This window comes from Conger conger, chromosome 6, assembly GCF_963514075.1.
Source record: "Conger conger chromosome 6, fConCon1.1, whole genome shotgun sequence".
NCBI classification, from domain to species: domain Eukaryota; kingdom Metazoa; phylum Chordata; class Actinopteri; order Anguilliformes; family Congridae; genus Conger; species Conger conger.
Window position 1 is genome coordinate 41,203,177 of NC_083765.1, and position 23,003 is coordinate 41,226,179.

Sequence of the window (23,003 nt, forward strand, 5' to 3'; positions counted from 1 at the left end):
TCAGTACCGGGAGCTGCGGAGATACAGCGAGTAGAATTATCTCTTTGGATTCATCGGTTCGTCATTTCACCTCCGTCGAAAAACTATACAGCGTTAGCACTGTATAACTGCTTTTCAAAATAAACTATGTAATCTCCTCGATGAAAAAAACGACTTAATGAAGACGTCAAAACGATGCAAGGGCGGATTTTGAAAGGATTCTTCGGATCAGTTCGACTGAGATTCATTTTTTTGGACACGACAGGAACATATGTTAATTGATTGAACTATTTGCATCTTTGGCCAGGCCTACGCAGAGGGAAAAGGTGAAACTTGTCGGACAAAGTAGATCCTATCCTACCAGGCTAGTAATAAGACTGTACAGTGCGTGGTCGTTGAAATAACTTAACTTTTCCTCCCAAACAATTTACAAATACTTTTATTTTACAGACCCATCTAGTAGAGATCCAGACTATAATGCATTTGCATTTTTAAGCAAAGGATAGATCGGCATATGCTATACATGAAGAAACTTTTCATCTCTGGACGCCATCGGTACACAAGAAATCATTATCCGAGCTGTCCATGACTGGGATTCCTTGATCTGATTTACAACACCGCACGGAATACTCTTGGATTTGCCCGATGACAACGAAATGACGGATAAGACAATGAGATCATTTTTCTTCAGGACCTAAAAAGATTCTGGGTGGAGGTGATGGACACAGGTTGAACACACCATGAGCCCAAGGTTGCTTGTAGCGATCACTATCGTGATATTGGGCGGAAAATTAAGCTTGGGTAGCGATGCGTCTTCATTCATTTTACCATTCACTGACTGCATTCAAAGCAAAGGCAGGGAAGGCTACTATCAGGGATCGATAGATGTGACGGAGTCCGGCGGAAAGTGCATGAACTGGAGTGATGTCGCCGGTGTCAAGGACAGGTACCCTGGAAAAGGACTGGGCGACCACAATTTCTGCCGAAATCCTGATGGCAGGATCCGACCTTGGTGTTTCTTTAGAAACAATAGAGGACGGATAGACTGGGGGTACTGCGACTGTAAACAAGGTAAACATCAGCACAGAAAGTTTAATGTGAATTTAATGGCACGTTGATAGGCTTAGGATATATAACCGTTGCCTTACGTTAAAATAAGGGTATCATTTAATTCGTGATGGATTTATTCCTCGATGTGATGCTGTAGATTAGTCTATTAAAACTTTAAGAAAGTTCCCTTGGGAAACTTTAAAAGTTTATAGCCTATTATCTTGTCTTTTGTATTACAGAATAACATAAATGACAGGCTACTACTCGTATATTCTATTGTCACGCCCAATAGGCTACCACATTTATAACTTATAGACTTTCAGACCTGCATTTTAACATGGCTTCACACAAGAGCTGAATTCACTAAGCCCACTGTTTGGGTTCAGTTCTGTTTATGGCCATACATTGAGAGCTCACTTAAATAACCGGCAATAACGCATGTATATAATTTGCACCAAAATACGCACGCCAACGTAGCCCATATACACTAACCTAAATAGCCTCTACCACACCTGCACCTTTCACGAAGGCTGTTCGCCGTGTGTCAGATGCAGGAAATGCAAGTCTAGGCAAATTCAGTTATTTATTAGCGCCGCGCTATGTATGCGGTCCCTGATTATGTGTATAGGTTTCAGATTTGATCTGAAAACCGAGCAACGCAACATGTGCCTAGGTCTATATTTCGAGAAGTCCTAAGGGCAAATGGTTTTAATGAGGACAGGCGTGTAATTCAGGAGAATTGTGTGCAATCTGATAAGATGGTCAGAGAAAGCGAAGCTAAGCTCTTTCTTTCTCCTCATTGAGCTCTCTTCAGTAGGCTAATGCATGTAAATCCCACCATGAATTACGCTATAGCTTTTTATTATAATTATTATTATTATTATTATTATTATTATTATTATTATTACTTACAATGTGAATTTGTCTTACATATTGCCAGTTTATTTTTTTATTTTTTTATTTTTTTATTTTACCTATGTGTCAAATGTTAAGGTAAATGTACATAACACCAAAGAACCGAGTACTTTATTTGGCCTATTGACAGGCTCTGAGCTGAAACGCATCGTTTGTGAAGTGGTAGGCATGTGCAGAAATCAGCCAGGGGATATTGAGTGTTGTTTTGTTGTTGGAAGCTGTGTCCTTTTTACGCACTCGTGGTGACAGGAATGGATCGTGTGATTTCCCCTACGCAGTAAAACTGACTCGCCGTAGTATTTTTAGCTCCCCATGCGCGAGGAGCTCTGGCCCACTGAATACAATTTAACACGGCCCAGCGCTAGACTGCATACATCAACTGCGCTCATTTTCCACAACGGTCTTCCCGCCTGGCACAGACAAAGATTAAGTACACTTTGTTTTAAGAAATTAAGGCAACATCGAACTCATTAGCCCGCGTGTTTTCATTCATCATCTGTTCATGAGTACCTACTTTCCAATAACATGATGGCTTAAAAAAATGGCACACACAATTAATTTCCACTTAGCCATCTTCTCATCCACCAGAAAAAACTTTAATCAAATTAAAAGCTCCGACTGCAAAAGTCCTCCTTTCCAATATAATTTAATTCACAGCCTGGAATTCTGTGTCATGAGCAAGCTTCCAAGCTGCAGAGGGAGAGAATGAAAGAGAGAGATAGATAGAGAGACCTCAGTCACGAGGTAATATGTCACACGCGTGTTAACAGGGCATGTGATTTATGGTCACCTACTACAGTAGTGAATCCCGGCTGTATTGAACGTGCATGCTAGACTGTGCTGAATTGTTCTAGTGACATCGAATGGCTCCAAGTGCCAGAGATTCCTCCCTGGGCTCAATTTCAGAAGGAGATTCTGAGAGCTTCCAAGTGCACGCTGTCCAATTTATATTGTTAAGACAGCTTGAGAAACTGTTCACAACTGTGGCATCAGCCACACCTGCAAAATTCTATAATGTCCTTACCCTGGCGTGTGGCCAAAGCACGGAAACACAGCATGGTGCGTGAATTCAAAGTAATAACTTAGAATTAAATGATTTAGGAGACAAAATAGAAAGCTAAAATTGTAGGATACGTCGGGATGTCTGCCAAGCTCACATGTTTTATTGTTTTGTACAAATACGTTGATATTGGTTATTAATAACAATTATTGGCGTAGATGGAGATATGAGTGCCAGGCCTTTTTACCATGATTTTAAGTAAGTAGACACACTGCGTTACTCAAATATGCTGACCGTGTGTGTCAGATCACAGAAATGTAATACGATAAAAGGGTTATTTATTTGATATGAGTCCTGGGAGACCCCAGGAATCCTTCCCTCTTTGTCTTTCGGCAGCAGAAAGGCTAGGCGCGGTGCTGTAAATCTTTTTACTTAGCTTTACAGAACACACAAAAACACATTCATCAGGGTAAGTGAAGCAGGTTATGCATACATGAGGCTGTGGTCGTTTGTCAGGCGTTTGAAGTGCTGATAAATCCTGAGTACGTCCATGCTCAGGAGAGGTAGGCTAACGTTCCTCTCTCTCTGAGAAGGTACCTCAGAGAGTCCACCGGGGCATTAAAACCCCAGGAACAGTGTTCGGAATTACGTGCCAAACATTCACAAACGCACCTTCTTTAATGGGCCGTCGACTCGCAGTGCGCTTGGTGCACCCCACTAAACTCAGTCACTGCGCTCCATTTTCGGCGCCGTTCTAGGAAACGCTCTCCTGTGATGATGGTAGTTGTCGAGGTTTGTACAGATGTACAAATACATTTCCTGAAAACCACCACAGGGAGCCTGAGTCTTTTTTATGGCTGATCACTCAGACACTTTTCAGAAGTTGTGCCATCAAATGTGTCCTGCTGATATCAAAACCATCTTTACAGTGCTGAGTTAATGTGAAATGGGCTTGCGTGTGAATAGTAAATTCACAGAAAAGCTACTCGGGCTGAAATGAGTTCTTCATTCCACCAAATAGGAATAAATGTGTTACTAACTACTGTTTTTCTTTGTACGTTCAATATTATCTCGACTGGAGCCTCTCTGTGTGGAGTTTGCATGTTCTCCCCATGTCTGTGGGGGTGTCCTCTGAGTACTCCGGTTTCGTCCCACAGTGTAGGTTAGGCTAATTGGAGAGTCTAAGTTACCCCTGGGTAAGAGAGTGTGAGTGAATGGTGTGTGTGCCCTGCAATTGATGTGAGTTGTCCAGGGTGTATCTGCCCAGTGCATGTTCATGTAACACCAAACCTTTATACTTGGGTGATTGTGTAATTGTGACGTCGTTAGTGGTACTACATACCAAGGAATTATTATCTGCAGTCGCAGCTGTCACTGTTGTTGGTATGATGTCACTGAAGGGCAGGTACATGACTGGGACCCAAATGGTTGGTGGTTCAAGTCCTGGTCTCGCCACAATAAGATCCGCACAGCTGTTGCGCCCTTGAGCAAGGCGCTTAACCCCACATTGCTCCCTGGGTGCTGCACAGTGGCTGCCCACTGAACCTAAGTAACTAGGATGGGTCAAATTCAGAGGAAAAATGACTCCACGGGGCTCAATAATGTATATCTTATTCTTCTTCTTCTTCTTCAATTCCTGTCCAGGGTTGGTGCGTCTGCAGGGTGGGAGGAGCAAGCTGGAGGGCACGGTGGAGGTGTACCTGAACGGGGCGTGGGGGACCGTGTGTGGCGATGGCTGGGGGGACCAGGACGCCGCTGTGGTCTGCAGGCAGCTGGGCCAGGGGTAAGAGCTCCCTCAGCGGGACTCAGCGCTAATCTGGATTAGCGCCATAGATACGCACCACAGGGGGTGTGCAGCGCGTTAAGTAAATGTACGTCATCGCCGAGGAGGGATAAGCCTCTTTCTGCGCAGGCGGCCGCCAGCCTAGTGCAGGGATCATCACCGCTAGCCCTCAAATCCAAATCCAGCCCTGGTTTTTTCTTGCACCTGACTCCCAGGTAAAGGGAGGGTGGAAAACTGGCAGTTCTCAGCCCTCGAGGACTGGGAGTTGCTGATCCTTGGTCTAGTGGCTAAGGTGCTTGACTGGGACCTGGAAGGTTGGTGGTTCGCGCTCCAGTATAGCCACAATAAGACCAGTGCAGGTAGTCTAATCAACTGCAAGTCGCTTTGGATAAAAACATGAGCTATATAAGTGTAATGATAATGATGGCAGGGGAAGCAACTCAGGCCGCTGTTCTTTCATTCCCCACCAAGCAAAACAATTCTGAGATGACATAAATCAATTTCATCAGAGCAAAATTAATATTCATCACCTCCATGCAGCAAAAGGAAAGAGCCAGCTGTGCTCTTGTGTAGTGTACGGGCAGCAATGCAGGAACTGGGACTGTAACTTTTAGGATGCAGGTTTGATTCCCAGGTAGGGCACCACTGCTGGAAGTCAGTCTCAACAAGTGTTTTAGTCTTACATTGACACTTCTTATTTCTTACTGAATAAGACAAACATATTGCTAATGAGGTAAGAAAGTTTGACTCATTTCAGGATTAGCTACTGGGGTAAGAAAATGTAACTTGTCCAGCAAACAGTAACTTAAATCAAGCTAATATTTTCTACTTATATAAGCCTTGTTATTTCTTTTGTAGCTTTGTGTAGCCCAGCAACAAAACCACCTTTGTTGTCTCCTGCACACGAGCAGCGCATTCCAAACAGTTTCAAACCCAGAAGTATTTGCCCTTCAAGCCTCTCCAGGTCAGCCGGGCTGAAGTGTGTATATCTCACGTTCCCCAGTGCCGAGGGTATTCCTGTGTGAAGAGCACGGTATTCTGAAGCCAGCTGTTGAAAGGCTTCATATTTCCCCAGAGACGAGCCTTTCCTTACCATAATTCTGACACACTGACGGACTCATACGTCTCAGATTGACAGGTTTGGGGTCAGGGGTCAGGGGTCATTACCCAGCGTGTGTGCTGTGCCTTTTAAACCCTGGATCTCCGCTCCCATTTTTCCACATGATATTTAAAAAAAAGTGTGCAGTGGAATGATTTATATAGATGTTCTTTTTGGGAAGATTTACATTTAGATGAAAAAACAACATCTAGTGTGTCTCTGATATGTAATAAAAAATATATTTGGTGTTTGTAAGATAACAATGTGTGCAGTAGAATGATCTACCAGGACACTGTAACAGATTTAAAAAAATGTATACAGATGGTAACACAGTGATGAGGCAGTGGACCAAACTTTAAATAAGTATAAACTGACAACTTTAATTGTATTTAGTTGCAAGTAATACTGTATTTGTAACACATGATCATATTTATTTCTGCCAAAAATAGTCGAATTTGAGATGTGATATCAGGTTTCACTCAGTTTTTTTTAGAAACAGCGTACAGTATTTTTATAATTTCAGCAATTAATTTGATGAATTGATGCATTTGTTTTATTTGTTTTTATAATGTTGCAATACACATTTCATGGAGTAATAAAAGTATTAGCTACACGTTATGGTTTTGCAATGTAATATTTATTGCACAACCTTGAAATACAGATGAAAGACTTTTCAAAAGATGAAAATCTTTGAACTGCATGGGAATTTGAAGTGTAAACCACAGAAAATCAATTACTTTGAACTTCAAAGCCTAGTTAGTTTGTAAATATTCCCTATAATTCAAGCCAAATAGGCTTTTCAGAGCTCAAAATTAAGACCAATGTCTTTGAAGCCAAGACAAAAACATAATCATAAAGCACTTTGTCCTTAAACAAATAATATTAGCTTTTTTTTTACAGTTGTTGTCTTTGTAATTACACTATGTAAGAAAATGTAAAAAAATATTAATGCTTTCATGAAACATATCACATGGGCAACCCCCAAAGAACAAACCTGTGTGGGAAGAGAGAACATAGAGTTAGTAAATGTTCTGGGATAATACAGACTTATGCTGTGGAACATTCACAATTTTAACTGCTGATCAGCACTACAGATTATTTTGTCATAATCAAGAAACCTGACATGCATGTGTTTTGTGCTTTATTTTGTGGCAGCCTGTAGCTTAGTGGCTAATGACTAATTACCAGGATCTGGAAGGTCGGTGGTTCAAGCCCCAGTGTACCCACAATAAGATCCACATAGCTGTTGGGGCCTTAACCCTTCATTGTCCTCTGCTTAGTCTAATCAACTGTAAGTTGCTTTGGATCAAAGGGTCAGCTAAATAACATAATTATTTATTTTATTGATTGACTTTGATTGACTTTATTGATGTTCTTCTTCTTCTTCTTCTTCTTCTTCTTCTTCTTCTTCTTCTTCTTCTTCTTCTTCTTCTTATTATTATTATTATTATTATAAGATTTCTCCCTGTAGCTGATGCCATCGCTCTGTTCTCCTGGGACAGGTACAAGGGGCGTGCCCGACACAGCCCCATGTCACGGCTGAGCTTCTCATTGGTCCACTGGAGCACTATGCATTGTGGGGGACATGAGGAAGACCTCTTGCAGTGCCCAAAAACGATGTGGAACGGGGGCGGGTGCACCAACCGGCAGGTCGCAGCCGTCACCTGCAGCTTGCAGGAAGGTGAGTCGTCTTTCTGCTCCGTGTCACTTCCTGTCACGTGACTTGATAGTCCGGTTTGGGTCATTGCAAGTTTTGTGTGACAAAGCCTTTAAAAAAATTACATTTATTTCATTCTTTATTTACTTGTCAGTTCTGTGGAGTGTCACAATAGCTCCACATCCCCAAAATCAGTATTTAGAAAGAATACACGCACCCTTCTACAATAGAAAGTTACCAAAACATTATGCACTGCATTATGCAGTTTTTGTTGTTTTGTTTTGGGTGGGGGAGGGGTCGGATGCATGGGGCTTGAGGACTACACACTGTACATCCAACTGTAATCTCTAAAAGTAGGGGAAAACTACATCTAATCTGACTTAAAGTGTAGAAAAAGTAATTCAATATCACACACATGAGGTCGGAGGTAGCTGGCTGTCTCAGTGTCCTTCTTGGCGGCCATGTTGCTCCTCGTTAAACCCACATTAAGCGCGTGTTGTTCCTGAGCCCCTGCGGTTGTCACTCTGTCGGGCAGACACCGTAGAGCTCACAGGAATGTGTGGTGAGACAGAGACAGCTGCAGGACCTCAGCGTAGCACGGGGCAGCCTTTAGCATAGTGGCTAAGTTGCTTACCTGGGACAAGATGTTTGGTGATTGAAGGCACTGTGTAACCACAATAGAATCAGTGCTGCTGTCGGGCCCTTGAGCAAGGCCCTTAACCCCACATCGGTCCAGTCTAATGAACTGTAAGTGGCTTTGGATAAAAGTGTTAGCTAAGTGACTGTAGTGTAGCGTAAACCGGCCGGCGTCTGCTCCTGCAGCCGTCTTCGTCCCCATGCGGTTGGTCGGAGGAAGCTCCGGACGCGAGGGCAGGGTGGAGGTGTACCACGGCGGGCAGTGGGGCTCCGTGTGCGACGACCAATGGGACGACGCCGACGCCGAGGTGGTCTGCAGGCAGCTGGGATTGAGGTGAGCGGTGACATCACAGTGACGTCACACCACTGTCCTCCGTGTCCTGTGACGTATGTTTCCATCAAGTCGTTTCCTTGAAATCGAGTGTTTTTAAAATGACATTAATTTCATTATCATGGACATGGCAAGAAGAAGGAGAGCAATTGAGTTTTTAGAAGATAAAAATTTGCCATAATGGGCCGGTTTCGCCGACACAGACATAGTCCTGGATTACATTTTCTTTGGAGAATCATGATTCGAAATTGAATTCAGTCCTATATGTATTATGCTATTATAATTGTATATACTGCATGTATGTTTCCTTGTAGCAGTTGCCATCAAATGATTGTAAATTGAATTATAAAAAAACAAATGGTGTGAATTTCTGGGGCTGACATTGATTTATTTAAGATGAATGTGACAATAAAGAGTTAAAACAAAGATTATTTTTATTATATCATTATCATTATTATGTAATTGTCTATATACTGTAGGCTAATTATATAGCAATAGCCACATTTCTCACTTGCTTTTTTTGGGGTCATCTCCCAGCTAACATGAACAAGCAGAAAAAAGTCTGACTTTGTTCATGAAATTTCGCTAACGCTTGTTGAATGCAGGTCTCATGTTTACCTTCTTGCCTGTTAAAACAGAGAAAGACATGTCTATGCTCTTAGGTCATATGGCAGACAACAGGTGTGTGGAGCTGATTGAAGATTCATGATGGTGGAAAGATTTGAGGAACATCTGTGGGCTGAAATAGTATCATTAATTTACGAAGCTGGAATTTTAATGTAAGCTGTGTAAGCATGAAAAAATGTATGACGATATATCATCATTGAATGAAAAAAACTCATTTTTTTGCCAAGTTCTGAGAGAGGGGAAAGAGAGGACAGGTCAAGGAGGGCGTTGAAAAACATCCAGTTTACCATCTGCATAAGAATGTCCGCAATGTTGCCCCGGGAATCCAGAGGCACAAATCCGTTTTTCAGGAAGAACGGAAAGTTTGTACACTGGCGGTCGGGCTGTGAATCGGTCCCATTGTCTCCCACTGCCCCCTGAAGAGCAGCAGCTCGGCTCTCAACACAAAATGGAGGACAAACACATAGTTTAAAAAAAGAAAATTATAGCACTGCAGATATGTACGTGTGAAAGCCTCTCATTCACAGTCTTCTCCCACCAGAAGCTCTTCACACTGTAGTGAGCCCGCATTCTCAACTGGCACTGAAAGCAGCAGGCTCAGTTACTCTGACTCAATCCTTTTAAAAACAAATTCAGAGTCTTTAGATTCCCCGCTTTCGTTCCGCCTCAAGGTGAAAATTCCCCGCCAGCGGCAGCCGTGGACGTGTCAGGCTTCACAGAGACCTGGCGGATTGCTCGATATAGGGCAGGGCACTCCTCACAGGCTCCATGTACAGTGCATGCCTTACTGTGTTTGCTCACATTTCTCAGGACCACATAGGCACAATGCATTCAAGCTTCTATGCAGCGTGTCATGGCGTAGCTGAATTAATCTTGCTCATGGCTAGAAAGACAAAGAGATTATTTTCCAGTCACAGTGATTTACGTAATTGACCTACTATGGGAAGAGAGAGAGTTTTATGAGGTATATGTTTTTCAAAACTGGGAACAAATATATTACGATTGTCAGTTTACTTGTATAGGCACCATCTTTTGGCCTTTTTTGTTTGCTGCACTGTTAGGGGAAAATGCCCTTTTTAACATTTCACAGGTGAGCATCGTCTGATGAAACAGATCCCAGTAAAAACAACGATAGCTATACTTGAGTTTAACTTTCGTATTTATTTGCAAAGAAATGACAGAAAGTGAGAAAGCTTACCGGCTTTCTGATTTTAATCAGACATAGTAAGACTCTTATACACACTTGTCCTGAAGGGGGGGCTTTACCAAAACAAAAAGACATGAAGCTGGCCACAAACATTTATCTGTATTTTGTCTTCTGAATACCCCTTGTTGATCTTGCTGTAAGACCAGAATGTGCTAGCTGAGAGGCAGAGACATTAAGGTCAAAGGCTGTCTGTCTGCTGGAGAGAGACAGAGAAAGACTCAGAGTAAGCAGTTAATTCTGAAAGTGGTCTAATAGTAATAAGGATTATCACTGAAAGGTTATTTGTAATCACGTGATTGTTTTTATGTTAACACACATTGTCAATTTAGAATCAATTAAGAAAATTACCCTTACATACACTACTACATTTTCATGAACAGTGAAGAAACATTTGTGGCAAACTGCACACAGCAGTGTCTAGAGTTTTCAGAGAATGGTGCAAAAAAAAAAAAAAAAAATCCAGTGAGCAGCAGTTCTGTGGGCAGAAACATGTTGTTAATGAAAGAGGTCAGAGGAGAATGGCCAGACAGGTCAAAGCTGACAGGAAGGTGACAGTAACGCAAATAACCACACATTACAACAGTGGTATGCAGAAGAGCATCTCTGAACACACAACACGTCCAACCTCTAAGTGGATAGGCTACAGCAACAGAAGACCAACAATTTAAAAAATAAGTCTTATAAATACCTAATAAAGTGCTCACTGAGTGTATATAGCACTCTTTTCATACTCAAAGCGTTGTACAGTGATGAACCACTACCATCAATGTTCAGTCATTCTTAACACTGATCCTGGCAGCTTGACAGAACCTGCTTCCTGCCAATATTAGGGTTGAGGAGAACCACTGGCCTTGTTGAACCCACCTAAGGGAGGGCGTGTGTGTGCTTTTCTCACCCGCAGTGGGACAGCCAAGGCCTGGGGCCAGGCGTATTTCGGGGAGGGGACTGGCCGGATCCTGCTGGACGAGGTGCAGTGTACGGGGAACGAGCTCTCCGTGGAACAGTGTCCCAAAAACGCCTGGGGCGAGCACAACTGTGAGCACCGGGAGGACGCGGGGGTGTCCTGCACCCCTCTGACAGGTACACGCCACATTCAGCCCATTTTACACAGCCGTGCCCAGGGAGGGTACGCGCTTTCACGTACACCAGTCTGAGGAGTACTGCACCTGTTTTAATGGACTGTATCTCATGTATCAGTATTACTGTGTGCGGTTTTGTGAGCACAGTACATGCTGTACTCTAGTCTTAGGGTGGCTCTCACAGAAAAAGGGATTTCCACCACAGTCAACTGGATAGATAGATAGATAGATAGATAGATAGATAGATTGACAGACAGAGAGACAGATAGAGGCAGGACTATATCCACAAGTGCCAGTGTAGCATAGTGGACAGAGAACTAGGCTTGTGTCCAGAAGTCTTTAGTATCTAATGTTGGGTGTGCCACCTTTGAGCAAGGCATCTAACCGGATTTGCTACGGTCAGATATTTGCTGTATCTGCACACTGTAAATGAGTTATGCCTAAATTTCTCCAGATAAGAGCGTCTGGCATGCTTGTCTGAGCAGCTACCCAGAACCACACAAAGTACGCGCCAGTGTCCACACCCAGAATTCCTTAGTATTATCTGCAGTGCTTTGCAGAAATCAACCAGGGTTATTTTATGAGAAAAAAACGTCAGACTCATCCAATTCCGCAGTCTCTGGAACGCATTTACGAAGGAAGATTGACTTTTTTTCCAGAAAACGAGGTGGAGCTCAACTGTTGTACCCTCAGGCAAGGTACTTGGTCAGAGAAATATCCCGCTGTGTTTTGAATGACTAATACGTGAATATCCTGTAATAGCTGTCTGCTAAAACGGGTGTAAAACAGCTCTTTACCTCTCATGCTTCTCACCTTCAGTGTGCCTCCGCGTCTTCAGTTCTGAGGTGACGACGGTTATTCAAAAACACTGAGCAAATATAACATTAATTTCCCTTTCAATAGATAATAAATGAAACAATAATCATTTTACAGCCGTGACCCTGAAACGTGAAAGCGCTCGTTTTCTTTTAATCACGTAGTCCGGACTGTGAACGATATGATTTTTCGATGAGGTGGATTTAAAAGCCGTCTTTCTGCGCTCTGTTTCACGGTGAGCAGATGGGTCTCTACGGCTGGTGGGGGGATCCGGAAGCTTCCAGGGGCGTCTGGAGGTGCACTACAGAGGGCAGTGGGGGACGGTATGTGATGACGGCTGGACCGACTCCAACACTCAGGTGGTGTGCAGACAGCTGGGATTTCGGTAAGGGGGGATCTGGGCCCTGGGTTGTGTGATTGGTGGGGACCTGGTCCGATAGCCTGAAGGGTGCAGGTGTGGTTCCCAGGTCACGGGCTTCATTCTTCACTCCTAAAGTGGGTTTGGCACGTTATAAATAGTTGGAAACGCTGTTGTATAGTCTCTCGGAGGACACTGCTGCTGCAGCCTCGGGCAAGGTGATGAACCTGAATTGTTCTGGTATATGCTGTGTCCAGCTGTATAAAATGCATACAATGGTAAAAAATGCTAATTGTTGTGCAAGTCGCTCTGGATAAGAACATCTGCTAAGTCCCAGGAATGCAATGTACTCTCTGGAAAAAAAGGTACAGAAAGTGCTGAAAAAGGTACAAAAGCAAAAGCTTATGTAACTATAGGGGTGGAAGCCTATAGTTACATAAAATCATACCCCGAGCCATTGGATTAGTAATCAACACCGCTTTTGTTTGTAAAAGGTACTGACAGTATTTCTACCCAAAACAGTATTGTACATTTCAGGGTACATTTGGGAAATTGTATTCTGTAAAGAACACGCATCTATCTCCACTGTACCCTTCTGAGAGTGTGTAATGCCCTGTCTTTGATCAGACAGGCTCCACACTAAACCCCACTGAGAAACCTGGTTCAGGTCAAACAGTCATCAGCTGTGAGGTGGTGAATGAGTTCAGTGTGCACCACCGACAGCTGCTTAGTTTTGAGTCGAAGGTTCGAGACAGACTCGTATCTTTTAATTTAATTTGCTAACTATTGTTTTGGTTTCACCTGTGTAGCCTAACATTATATGATTTATGTATGCAGTTTGCACCAAAGAAAAAGATTGAGAATTGCACTGAGTGAGGGGGATAAGAGGCCAAACCGGGCTTAAAAGTAGAGCTTCGCGCTTTGAAATGAAATCAGGCAGGAAAAGAAAGAAAGTAAAAGAGAAAAAAATGAACAGATTACAGCGATTTTTAATGAATGGTATCCATTTTCATCTCCTCTGCTGGGGTTGTTTAGACCTGAATTGGCCTTACATAACACCAGCCATTAAGTAGGCTATAAGATCCCCTTTAGAGAACACAGCAATGGCTCTTTTCGATGAGATCTGCTCCTGTCTGTGTGTGGTGAGTTTTCCTGATGAGCTTACCAGTCTGTCAGACCAATCAAACGTCAGCCTTTAACAGGGAGATTGGGTCTGTCAGACCAATCAAACGTCGGCCTTTAACAGGGACTGTCAGACCGATCAGTTTACCTTTATGAAGCTGTAATGTTAGAAAGAGTATTGCATTCCATCAGGTGCCCATATCCTTGTGTCTAATCTGTATAACAGTGTTTCATTTATATAACATTTCCTAATGTATATAACATTTTCTAATGTGACAGCCATCTTTAGGAGTGAAGACTTTTATATTATGGATTTTTTCAAATTAATTTTGGTGTGTCATATGTGCAACTGCATGTCAACTGTCAGGAGTGCAGTGAATGTGATAGGTTGTTAGACTGGAATAAGGGAAACAATATCTGTGGAAACTGGATGAAGTACACCTGACAGTTAGGCTATGTAGTGCTTATGAAGGAATATAGCTGTTATGTAGGAGCCTTCAAAGAAAGTGTTACAGACTTTTGCTTGTGGGTGAGAGTGCAACAGCAGTGCTGTTCAGGGGATTCAAACCCGCACCCTCCTGCCACACCGCAGGTCTGGAGAGGGGGCGTCGCCGGGGCTGTTCGGGGAGGGGGCGGGGCCGATTCTGCTGGATGATGTCAGCTGTACGGGGAAGGAGCCGGCCCTGACGCACTGCGGGCGGAGGGAGTGGAAGAAACACGACTGCACCCACCAGGAGGACCTGTCAATCACCTGCAGCCCAGAGCGCGTCTCCCACGGAGTCCCAGCCAGTAAGCCCCGCCCACCACCCACAGCCCTTCCCACCCCCAGCCTGCAAGCCCCACCCATAACCCGCAGCCCCTCCCACCCCCAGCCTGCAAGCCCCACCCATAACCCACAGCCCCTCCCACTCCCAGCCCGCAAGCTGACGCTTTTATCCAAAGCGACTTATAGTTGATTAGACTAAGCAGGGAACAAGCCCCCCTGCAGCAATGTAGGGTTAAGGTTCTTGCTCAACAGCTGTGTGGATCTTATTTTGGCTACGCCAGGGTTTTAACCACCAACCATCCAGGTCCCAGTCATGCACCTTAGCCGCTTTATTCAGTTCAGTTTTACAGGGGCAGGGCACACAGACCCAACCACGACACTACAAATAATGTCTGTCTCAACAAGTGTTTTTAGTCTTAGTTTTAATTTTTTTCTCTCAAGTAGAAAATAGTAGCTTTTTTGAAGTTACTCTTGCTTGACAAGTAAAATGTTCTTGTGTCATTGGCAAATCTTGAAATGAGTCTTACCTCTTTGGCTATATTTTTGTCTTATTTAGCAAAAAATAAGATTTAAGTCTCAATATTAGTACTAAAAGAACTGTTGAGATTGACTTATTTTTTGGTTTTTGCAGTGCCCACAAGCACCCCCCCCCCCCCCCCGACTCACCCTCCCCACCTGCCTGCCCCCTGAGCTCAGCCGTGCAGCGGTATGATAAGTGCAGGGAGTGAGTCGGGTCTAGGGTGACAGTAATTACTCCCTGTCCCTAATGGAGTCAGGTCTGGTCTCTCTCTCAGGAGAATGGGGTTTGGAGGGCTGTCTGCTTTCTTTCTTTGTCACTCTATACTTCCTGTGTGTGAAAAGACACGTAGTGTGTGTGGAAAAATATGATTTACACTGCATTTTTATCATTATAGGGACAGTTTCACAGACTGTGTCTGAGACTAAATTAAATTTTGAATGGAGATTCTGCACATAAAACTCATGCATAATCTGTGGTCTGTGAAACCGGCCATTAATCTTTTTTTAAATCACTGCGCCAGTGATTTTATTTTACCTTTATTTTACCAGGAAATAGTCCCATTGAGATTTACTTCTGTTTTACATGGGAGTCCTGGCCATGTTTGGACCATCAAAATGGAGTCCTTGCTGTTATAATCTGGATAGTGCTTTTCCCTGTGTGTACTGGGGCTTATGAACCTCTAACACTGTCAGGCGATGCCACCAGATATTTAATTTAAAATTTGTGAATACATAGAGGCTACAGCAGGCATTCAACTGGGAGACTAAAAAGACTTAAATTGTGCATATAACATACTCTAACTACCCAATGATTCTGTCCTGTGGCAATTTCAAATGTGTTTCTTTTTGTCAAATAATGGCAATATCCCAGGCACAATTACTGAGGCCGAGCCCAGACAGTACAATAGCAGTAGCTAGTTTCCTAAAACCGATACTTATAGTGAGAAACCATCAAGCTCTGGGTCACACTAGGCTGGAAATTATATACACTGCTCAACAGTCAAAATTCAAATGAGCACTGTGATAAACAGCAGACTGTGCAGTGGACCCATTTCACCTGCTCACTTCATCAGAAATAAAATTGGTCCCTTTTCATATTTTAATATATTGCTACGGAGCAATAAATAGTTCATTAAAATGAACAACTGATGGAAAGCACCAGGTGCAAGAATAATTTATAGCACTCATGCATCCATATGAATACAGAATATGATCATAAATGGGGGGAAAAAATCACTGATATATATTATTGTTCTTCCATATGGTTTTGATCGTGTCATAACAGAAATATTTTCCACAATGGAGTTTTATGGATGACGCCCACAGACACATGGACTCAGTCTTCGGCAGACACACTGACCCTGTGGCTGTGTGCTCTGTTTGGGTTTGGTCCTGGCACACGTCGAGGTGTGAGGACAGTGGTGATTTCTGAGGAGGTGTAATGACCGTCCTTCGCTCTAAAGCTTCAGAATGTATTACAGTACTTGCGGCAGTAAGTCTGGCTCAAGTATCTTGTTTGGCATGAAGTAGTTTCCGCTCTGCTCGTTTTGGTTTTCTGGATTCATATCGTGGTAGTTCATTCACATATTCACAAACAATGTTTATATTCTACTTATGGTAATATATATTATACATTTTTTTATACATATATCATATAATTTATTTCTTTTTATTTATTTTGTTGATCAAAACATTGTATCAATTGCATTTGACACAAGCAAATGCAGGATACACTTTTGCACTTAGTTTCAGTTAACTTAAATCCAGGTCAGTTGATGAATTACCATTCGCGGGCGGTTAAGTCTGTACAGAGTGATTTGGCTTTGGCTGAAAGGCACGTTTCTCATGACAGCTTTAGCAGGGACTGATGGATGGAGTTCCGGGTAAGGGAGAGGAGGAAAGAGACGTCTTGAATGAATATCAAGCGGTTGGAGCTTGTCCAGTGGGGAAACCGAACCATCTCTCCGACCCGGCCTCGCGTAACGTGAGTCATGTGTCTGTAATGGCTCCAGCTGTCACCGGGCGCTCCGCGGTTACCCCGCTTTTAACGGGGTGCGTTAAACTCTGACTCCATTCTCCAGGCCCCTGTCACCTCCGTCTGCACGAACGCGCGAGCGTTTCGCCTGATGGGGCTGTGGTCAGACACCTTCCCTAAAAACAGGAGGCCCACGCATAACCGCAAAACCCCCTTCCACACGATAAACCCTTTGTTCTTTTCCACTTTCACCGCAGCAGGAAATCACTGCAGACTTCCTGTTTGAGAGCAGTCTATCGCCAGGCCCTATGTGATGACATCATGGCGATCCAAGGCCCTAGACTGCCTGCTCTATAAATTATGTTCCTTGAGAGCCGAGAACTGCCTCCCTTTACCTGGGAGTCAGGTGTGAGACAGTCTGGCTAATCAGTAGCAATATTGTTCTGATAATTACCTAGGAGGAAACCAGGGTCAAATCTGGATTTGAGGGCCAGATTCTACTAATCAAGGTCCTTAGTAAAGACTCTAATTGTTGATTAGAAGGATTAGTTGTGTAACTGTTTGGTTAGACTGAAAGCCGATACCCACACAGACGCGTTCTGGATAAGATTGAGCGTCCCTACCGTAGGCCATGTGTCTAACGTCCAAATCTCTCGCAAATCCGGTCGTGCTGTTTTTGGAGAAGCGATAGAGACCGTGTTTAATGTTTCTGAGCTGCACCGTATGATACTGTCATCGCTGGTTTCAGATCTGCTGACAGATTAATGTAAGGATTGAGGAGGGCTGATCAGCAGGTGTCAGGGCTGAGATAATGTTTATCTTTGTCCCGGTAGAAAGGCCTGCTTCAGCTCCGGAGCTCTAATACATAGCCCTCCACCTAAGTAAATATGTTCTGTGCTGCTCTCCGTAATCGCCCCTGTCACTTCAGATCTCAAATAGCAAGTGTGCGATAAGCTCGCAAAATTATTTAATGCGCCGTCTCAGAAAGGGGAAAAGAAAACATCTCAAATAGAATTCGGCTCTTTGGGGTGGGCAAGCTGTGAGTTAGTGTCCATGGTAACAGGAGAGGGGTTCCCGGTGCGAGTCGGATTCGGTTAAAGATTCCACCGTACCGGGCGGTAAAGAGACACCGAATATAAGCTTCCCCGTGACATATTCTCAGCCTCCTGCTGACATTTCCATCGAATGCCTTCCCCAAACCCCGCTCCGTCAGCGAGACTCCCAGAGCCGAAGTGCGCCCATCTGTGCATGATACGCCGTGAGCGTCTGTGAGTTGACTACGCAGAGTAAGCTTTTGTTTTGATTTTCACTCGCCCAGCTTTTAGTGGAAACATGTGAAAACCAACATTCGTCGCTTCATCAATCTCTGTCGAAGAGCGAGGATGACGGGTGTATTAAACACCGTTTCTGGAGCTCCGCTGACCTCATTAGACATTCTCCAGACACAGAGCACTCAGATATAAGGGCGCAGTGGAGGTACATTTTCCCCAAATGTACAGAACAAATTTCCCAAATGTACCCTGAAAGTTACAATAGTGTTCTCTGGGTACAAATAAGTACCCTTTACAAGCAAGCATTAAACCAATGGCTAGGGCTACAATTGTATGTTCCAATAGGGTACCACCCCAAGCTTCTGAACCCTTTTAGGCACTTTCCATACCTTTTCTTCTGAGAGTGAAGCAATTAAGAGCAATGTGTCTGTCATTCTGGCACCAAAACAAAAGCAGTAAGCAATTAGCTGGGCTTATATTATAGCTATTCAAGATTTCCCAGGTACAGTTATGAGTGAGGGTACTACACCTGGGCTGGTTCTCATCTGGGAGGTGGGGTCAGGGTGGGGTGGAAAAGAATCAGAAAAGAAAAAGAGAAATATACTTGGGAAATATGCTGTGTGAAGCGATGCCTGCTTTGCCTAGTTTGAGCACACAGCCCCGGTCCTCAGCCAACCTTGTTTTTTTTGTTGCCGTGGCACAGGCGTGCCCCTCCGGCTGGTGGGCGGAGAGACCCCGATGGAGGGCAGGGTGGAGATCTACGTCCAGGGCCAGTGGGGCACCATCTGCGACGACGGCTGGACCGACAGGGATGCGGACGTGGTCTGCAGACAGCTGGGCTACACGTGAGTCTCCTTCCCCAATCCCGCCAGCCTTTCCTGCTTTTCATTTCCTAGTTCCTGCTTCTCGTTTGGCCATGGTGTGTGTCCCAGGCCGGCACGGGAGGAGTAGTTGGCGATGGAGAAAATTCCAGAAAATACCACTCACATTCCAGAATTTTGTTCCATTTGAGCTGATGGGAATGTCTGAGATTCCCTGGACAGAGCCTCCAAGCCTCCTTCAGTCAACATGCCAACATGACTCCAAAAATCAGTTTACCTCTGTTTCCACACAAATACAGCTCAGTGTGGGGGAAAATTCCCTTTTAGAATGAACTGAGCTCTGAGGAATTCCCGGGTCAGACAGAATGGAATAACCTCTTACAGCAGCGGTCTCCAGTCCTGGTCCTGAGGGCTGAAGGCTTGTACTGGTCTGGTCTGTTAATTACAATTTAATTGATCAACTAAATCAGTTCATTACGCTCTTACCTCACCTCAGCTGGTTTCTTGGGTCTGAGCAGGTGCTCGGTTTAAAATGAAAACAAAATCCAGAAGACGTCCCTCCGAGACCAGGTTTGGTGACCCCATGCCGTACAGCAAGCAAACATCCTATCCCTGGATTCTATCAACATTTGTTTTTAAATAATCTCTTAAAGATGACTTTCAAATGCAAATATTACAACTTAATTTCCTCGAAAGCATATTTTGGTACAGCAGTGACTGAAGTGAATATAATTATTAAAATGTTTTGCGTTGATATAGTGACACATTTATTTAAGTCAAAATTAAGGATGTTGATGGAAGCCAGAAGCCGGTGTCGTATGTGCAGAGGAAGCACAGAGAAGGCATTTAGTAAAACAGAAAGAAAGCATTTTCCTTTCTACTTGTGTGGCGTTGAATGAACACAGATGTGAGCCCATATTGATGCATTGGGACGTAAACAGAGCGCTCGTGGGATGACGGCAATGTTCAGCGAGTTTGTTTTTAGAAGTAGGCAAAACACCTTTGGAGATGATAGATCACTAGGAAGAAAACGGGGAATTAAAATGACTTCATCTTTCGTTATGACGATAAGGACTTCCATAAGTTATGGTCTCCACCCACAATCTAAACACATAGTCCACTCATAGATCCGGCCCCTGCCTTTTACAACATCAGTCACAAGTTCTCAAATAAAGTTGCACAATTTCTGCAATAAAGATTAATGAATAATCATACGCAGTTTTATCATTGTGTTGTCATGGATTTTCAGAAGACTTTTCCTAGCCTGACCACACGTCCCTGGTGTAAACACAGTGTAAACATGCGGTCCAGTCATACAGGTGGTCTTCCAGGCTTATAGCGTATTAATCTCTCATAGACTAGAACTCTGCCAGACCTGATAAACATCGGCCCTTCCTCTCCTTTCCCAAACACACTGCTGATCTAAAGTGAAAGACTGTGGACTGGAGTCTGCTCACAGAATTTTCTGCTGCCTAAATCAATGCTTTATTACCTCCCATGAGGACTGGTTTGGCATGCGCTAGGTCTATACCAAACGAAAACCCAACATTAATCACGTTGCTATGGTCAGTAATAGACTGTTGATTTAGGCAGCGCTAATCATGGTGTGTGGGCTCATGTTCCATTTTATCTGTCCTGCATTGTAGTAGTTATTGACTGTGCACCTATAGTCTTACATTTTTACTATGATCCAACAAATGCCCAGGTATACTGCATGGATGGATACAGCCTAATGTCGTGAGCTGAGAATTATCTCAGTTCTATCTGCGTTCTGAGTAGTTTTGATATATTGAGCTTCAAATATTTAAAAGTAAATGGGCTCCAAGCAGATATGACTTTTAAATTGAACATTTTTTCACACATGTATGTCGTGCCCTATAAATAACATATATATATATTTTTTTTTAATGTCAGTTAATATTTCTCAGCTCATGATTTTTTCTTGCGAGGACCACATCTGTCTCATTAGGCAAGTGCTTGATCTGTCTAACACTTTCCGCTAAAGCTGGCTGCCTTTTTCAGCGATCAAATCATAATTCTAATTTCATATAGATGTGAAATATGAGCTGTAGGGTAAAATGTCTCACTCCTGGTGTCTCTGTCTGAAAATGTGACCTCGCTTTACTATTTGACTTAAGGTGAACTACTTGGTAATGATATTTCTTTCAGAGAAAGGACCAATGTCCCCTTTAACTCTCTGTGGAATTTACCATTAGTTCTTCATTATATCTAGCTCTCTTTTGCCGAGAGGATAATCTCTGTCTCTGGGGAACACATGAAATTAAGTCATCAAGAGTCTGCTGTCAGAATTCAGCTAAGGTTTATGGCTGTATGGCTAGTTTAATCTGCAGGGTTCACTGTGTCTCCCTGCACAGTGGTGTAGAAAATACAACAGAATATGAAACCTGGCCTTACTCATAACTGTTTTTACAGTGAAATGACATGTCTATTGCAGTTAAGTTGTGTGACATACTGTAACATTATATTTTTTATGATTATGTGTAGGAAGGCCTTGGATTCCGTGGAGGGCTATGTACATAATGCACTGAGTACCTCAGTAATGGCAGTTACATCAGAAAACCCACTGAAATACAGCACGACAGAATTACGGGACAAATCTAGATTTTCACAGAATAGGTCAGGACACATGAAAGGATTGTGAAATCCAGGGCTTTCACAGGAAGATGGCACATCTGGTCACCCCGTTTATGGCTTCAAACATGTAGCCACTGAAGTAGTTTGGCGAGAGACCATCTTATTTCAACACCCCAGCAGCCAAGCAACCCACATTGGCATGTGTGATTTGTACTGGATCACTCTCTCTGCTCCGCCCCTTCCCATTGTAATATTTTGGCCCAGGTCTGCGACATCCTGAAATATGCCAGAGGAATCAAAATAGTAAATGTCACAATAATATTTGGAACAAAAAGCTTCACAGGTGTTTCAAATGAGTCAGATGTGTTCAATCGCTTCCTCCATGCAGGTATAAGAGAGCTTTCGGTAGCTATGCTTTTGATTGCCTTTGGAGTCTGTTATTCACACTTGTCAACATGAGGAACAGAGTTGTGCCACTGACAGTCAAGGCAGCCATTATGAGGCTGAGAAAGAAAAAAACCACTGGACCACTGCCAGAGCACATTAGCAAGTCAATGCCCACTCCTCCCTTTAGACAAATAATTACCCAACATCAGTTTAATTAGGGCTAATCAGCTGCAGCAGAGCAAACCTCTAGCTGAAAGAGTTCCTGGAGGCAGTGCCAGTCTGCGGCAAACTGCATCGGTTTAAAACAACAAACTGGCCATGAACTCAGCGGGGAGACTTAACGGGATGTTTAATCGAGCTCCGTTACCGCCTCTTTGTGGGAGATGATTACTCTTCTGCGCCGTGCCTCAGACGTGCCTCAGATAAGCCCCTGCATCTGGAAGGAGTTGGAAACTTCGAAAGGCACGTTAGAAACCTTCAGCGGCACTAATGGTAGGCATTGTTTTGCGTGAAATGCCGACAGTCGAGTGGGTTTGTAATGTTGGAGTGGACGGGGGTTGAATTGAAGGTTATCTCTGAGGAGTGCTGATGGGGGTTGATCCTTTGAGGGATGCGTTTGGTTCGTGGTGGTTCTGTGGGGACCCCTCTGGATCGTATTCTGAAATGAAACGAGGGAGCCCTAGCCCACCCGTGTCCATGCCAGGGGGCCCGTGGAGAGATAAATCTTCCCGGGACGAATCGTTTATTCACACTCTCAGGACTGCACGCCATTGCTCCATTCTTCGTTTGGGTTTACTCTGCAATGCATCTCACATGCTTTCAGCTTCCTGTTGTTCCAAGATGAAATATGAAAACATTTAAATATGAAAATGTTGTTCAGTTGTTCATGCTGTATTAATAATTGTAAAGAATATTTTTTTTAAATGAAGAAAATAATATACAGTATACTGTATGTCCATGTTAGATATTCATTTACTGAACCAATCAGATTGAGCTGAATATGAGCCAAT

At 43.5% G+C, this 23,003-nt stretch overlaps 1 protein-coding gene across 1 annotated transcript in view; it reads left to right on the plus strand.

Moving 5' to 3' along the window:
• The first annotated feature begins 22 nt into the window (after nt 1-22).
• Nucleotides 23-23,003, plus strand: part of prss12 (serine protease 12) — a 36,798-nt gene continuing 13,817 nt past the window's right edge. The window contains exons 1-8 of the mRNA XM_061245627.1: nt 23-1,050; nt 4,589-4,727; nt 7,329-7,507; nt 8,306-8,453; nt 11,186-11,364; nt 12,423-12,564; nt 14,252-14,448; nt 18,894-19,035. Coding sequence (XP_061101611.1) covers nt 720-1,050; nt 4,589-4,727; nt 7,329-7,507; nt 8,306-8,453; nt 11,186-11,364; nt 12,423-12,564; nt 14,252-14,448; nt 18,894-19,035 — 1,457 coding nt within the window. The 5' untranslated portion in view covers nt 23-719. The remainder of the gene's footprint in view (nt 1,051-4,588; nt 4,728-7,328; nt 7,508-8,305; nt 8,454-11,185; nt 11,365-12,422; nt 12,565-14,251; nt 14,449-18,893; nt 19,036-23,003) is intronic.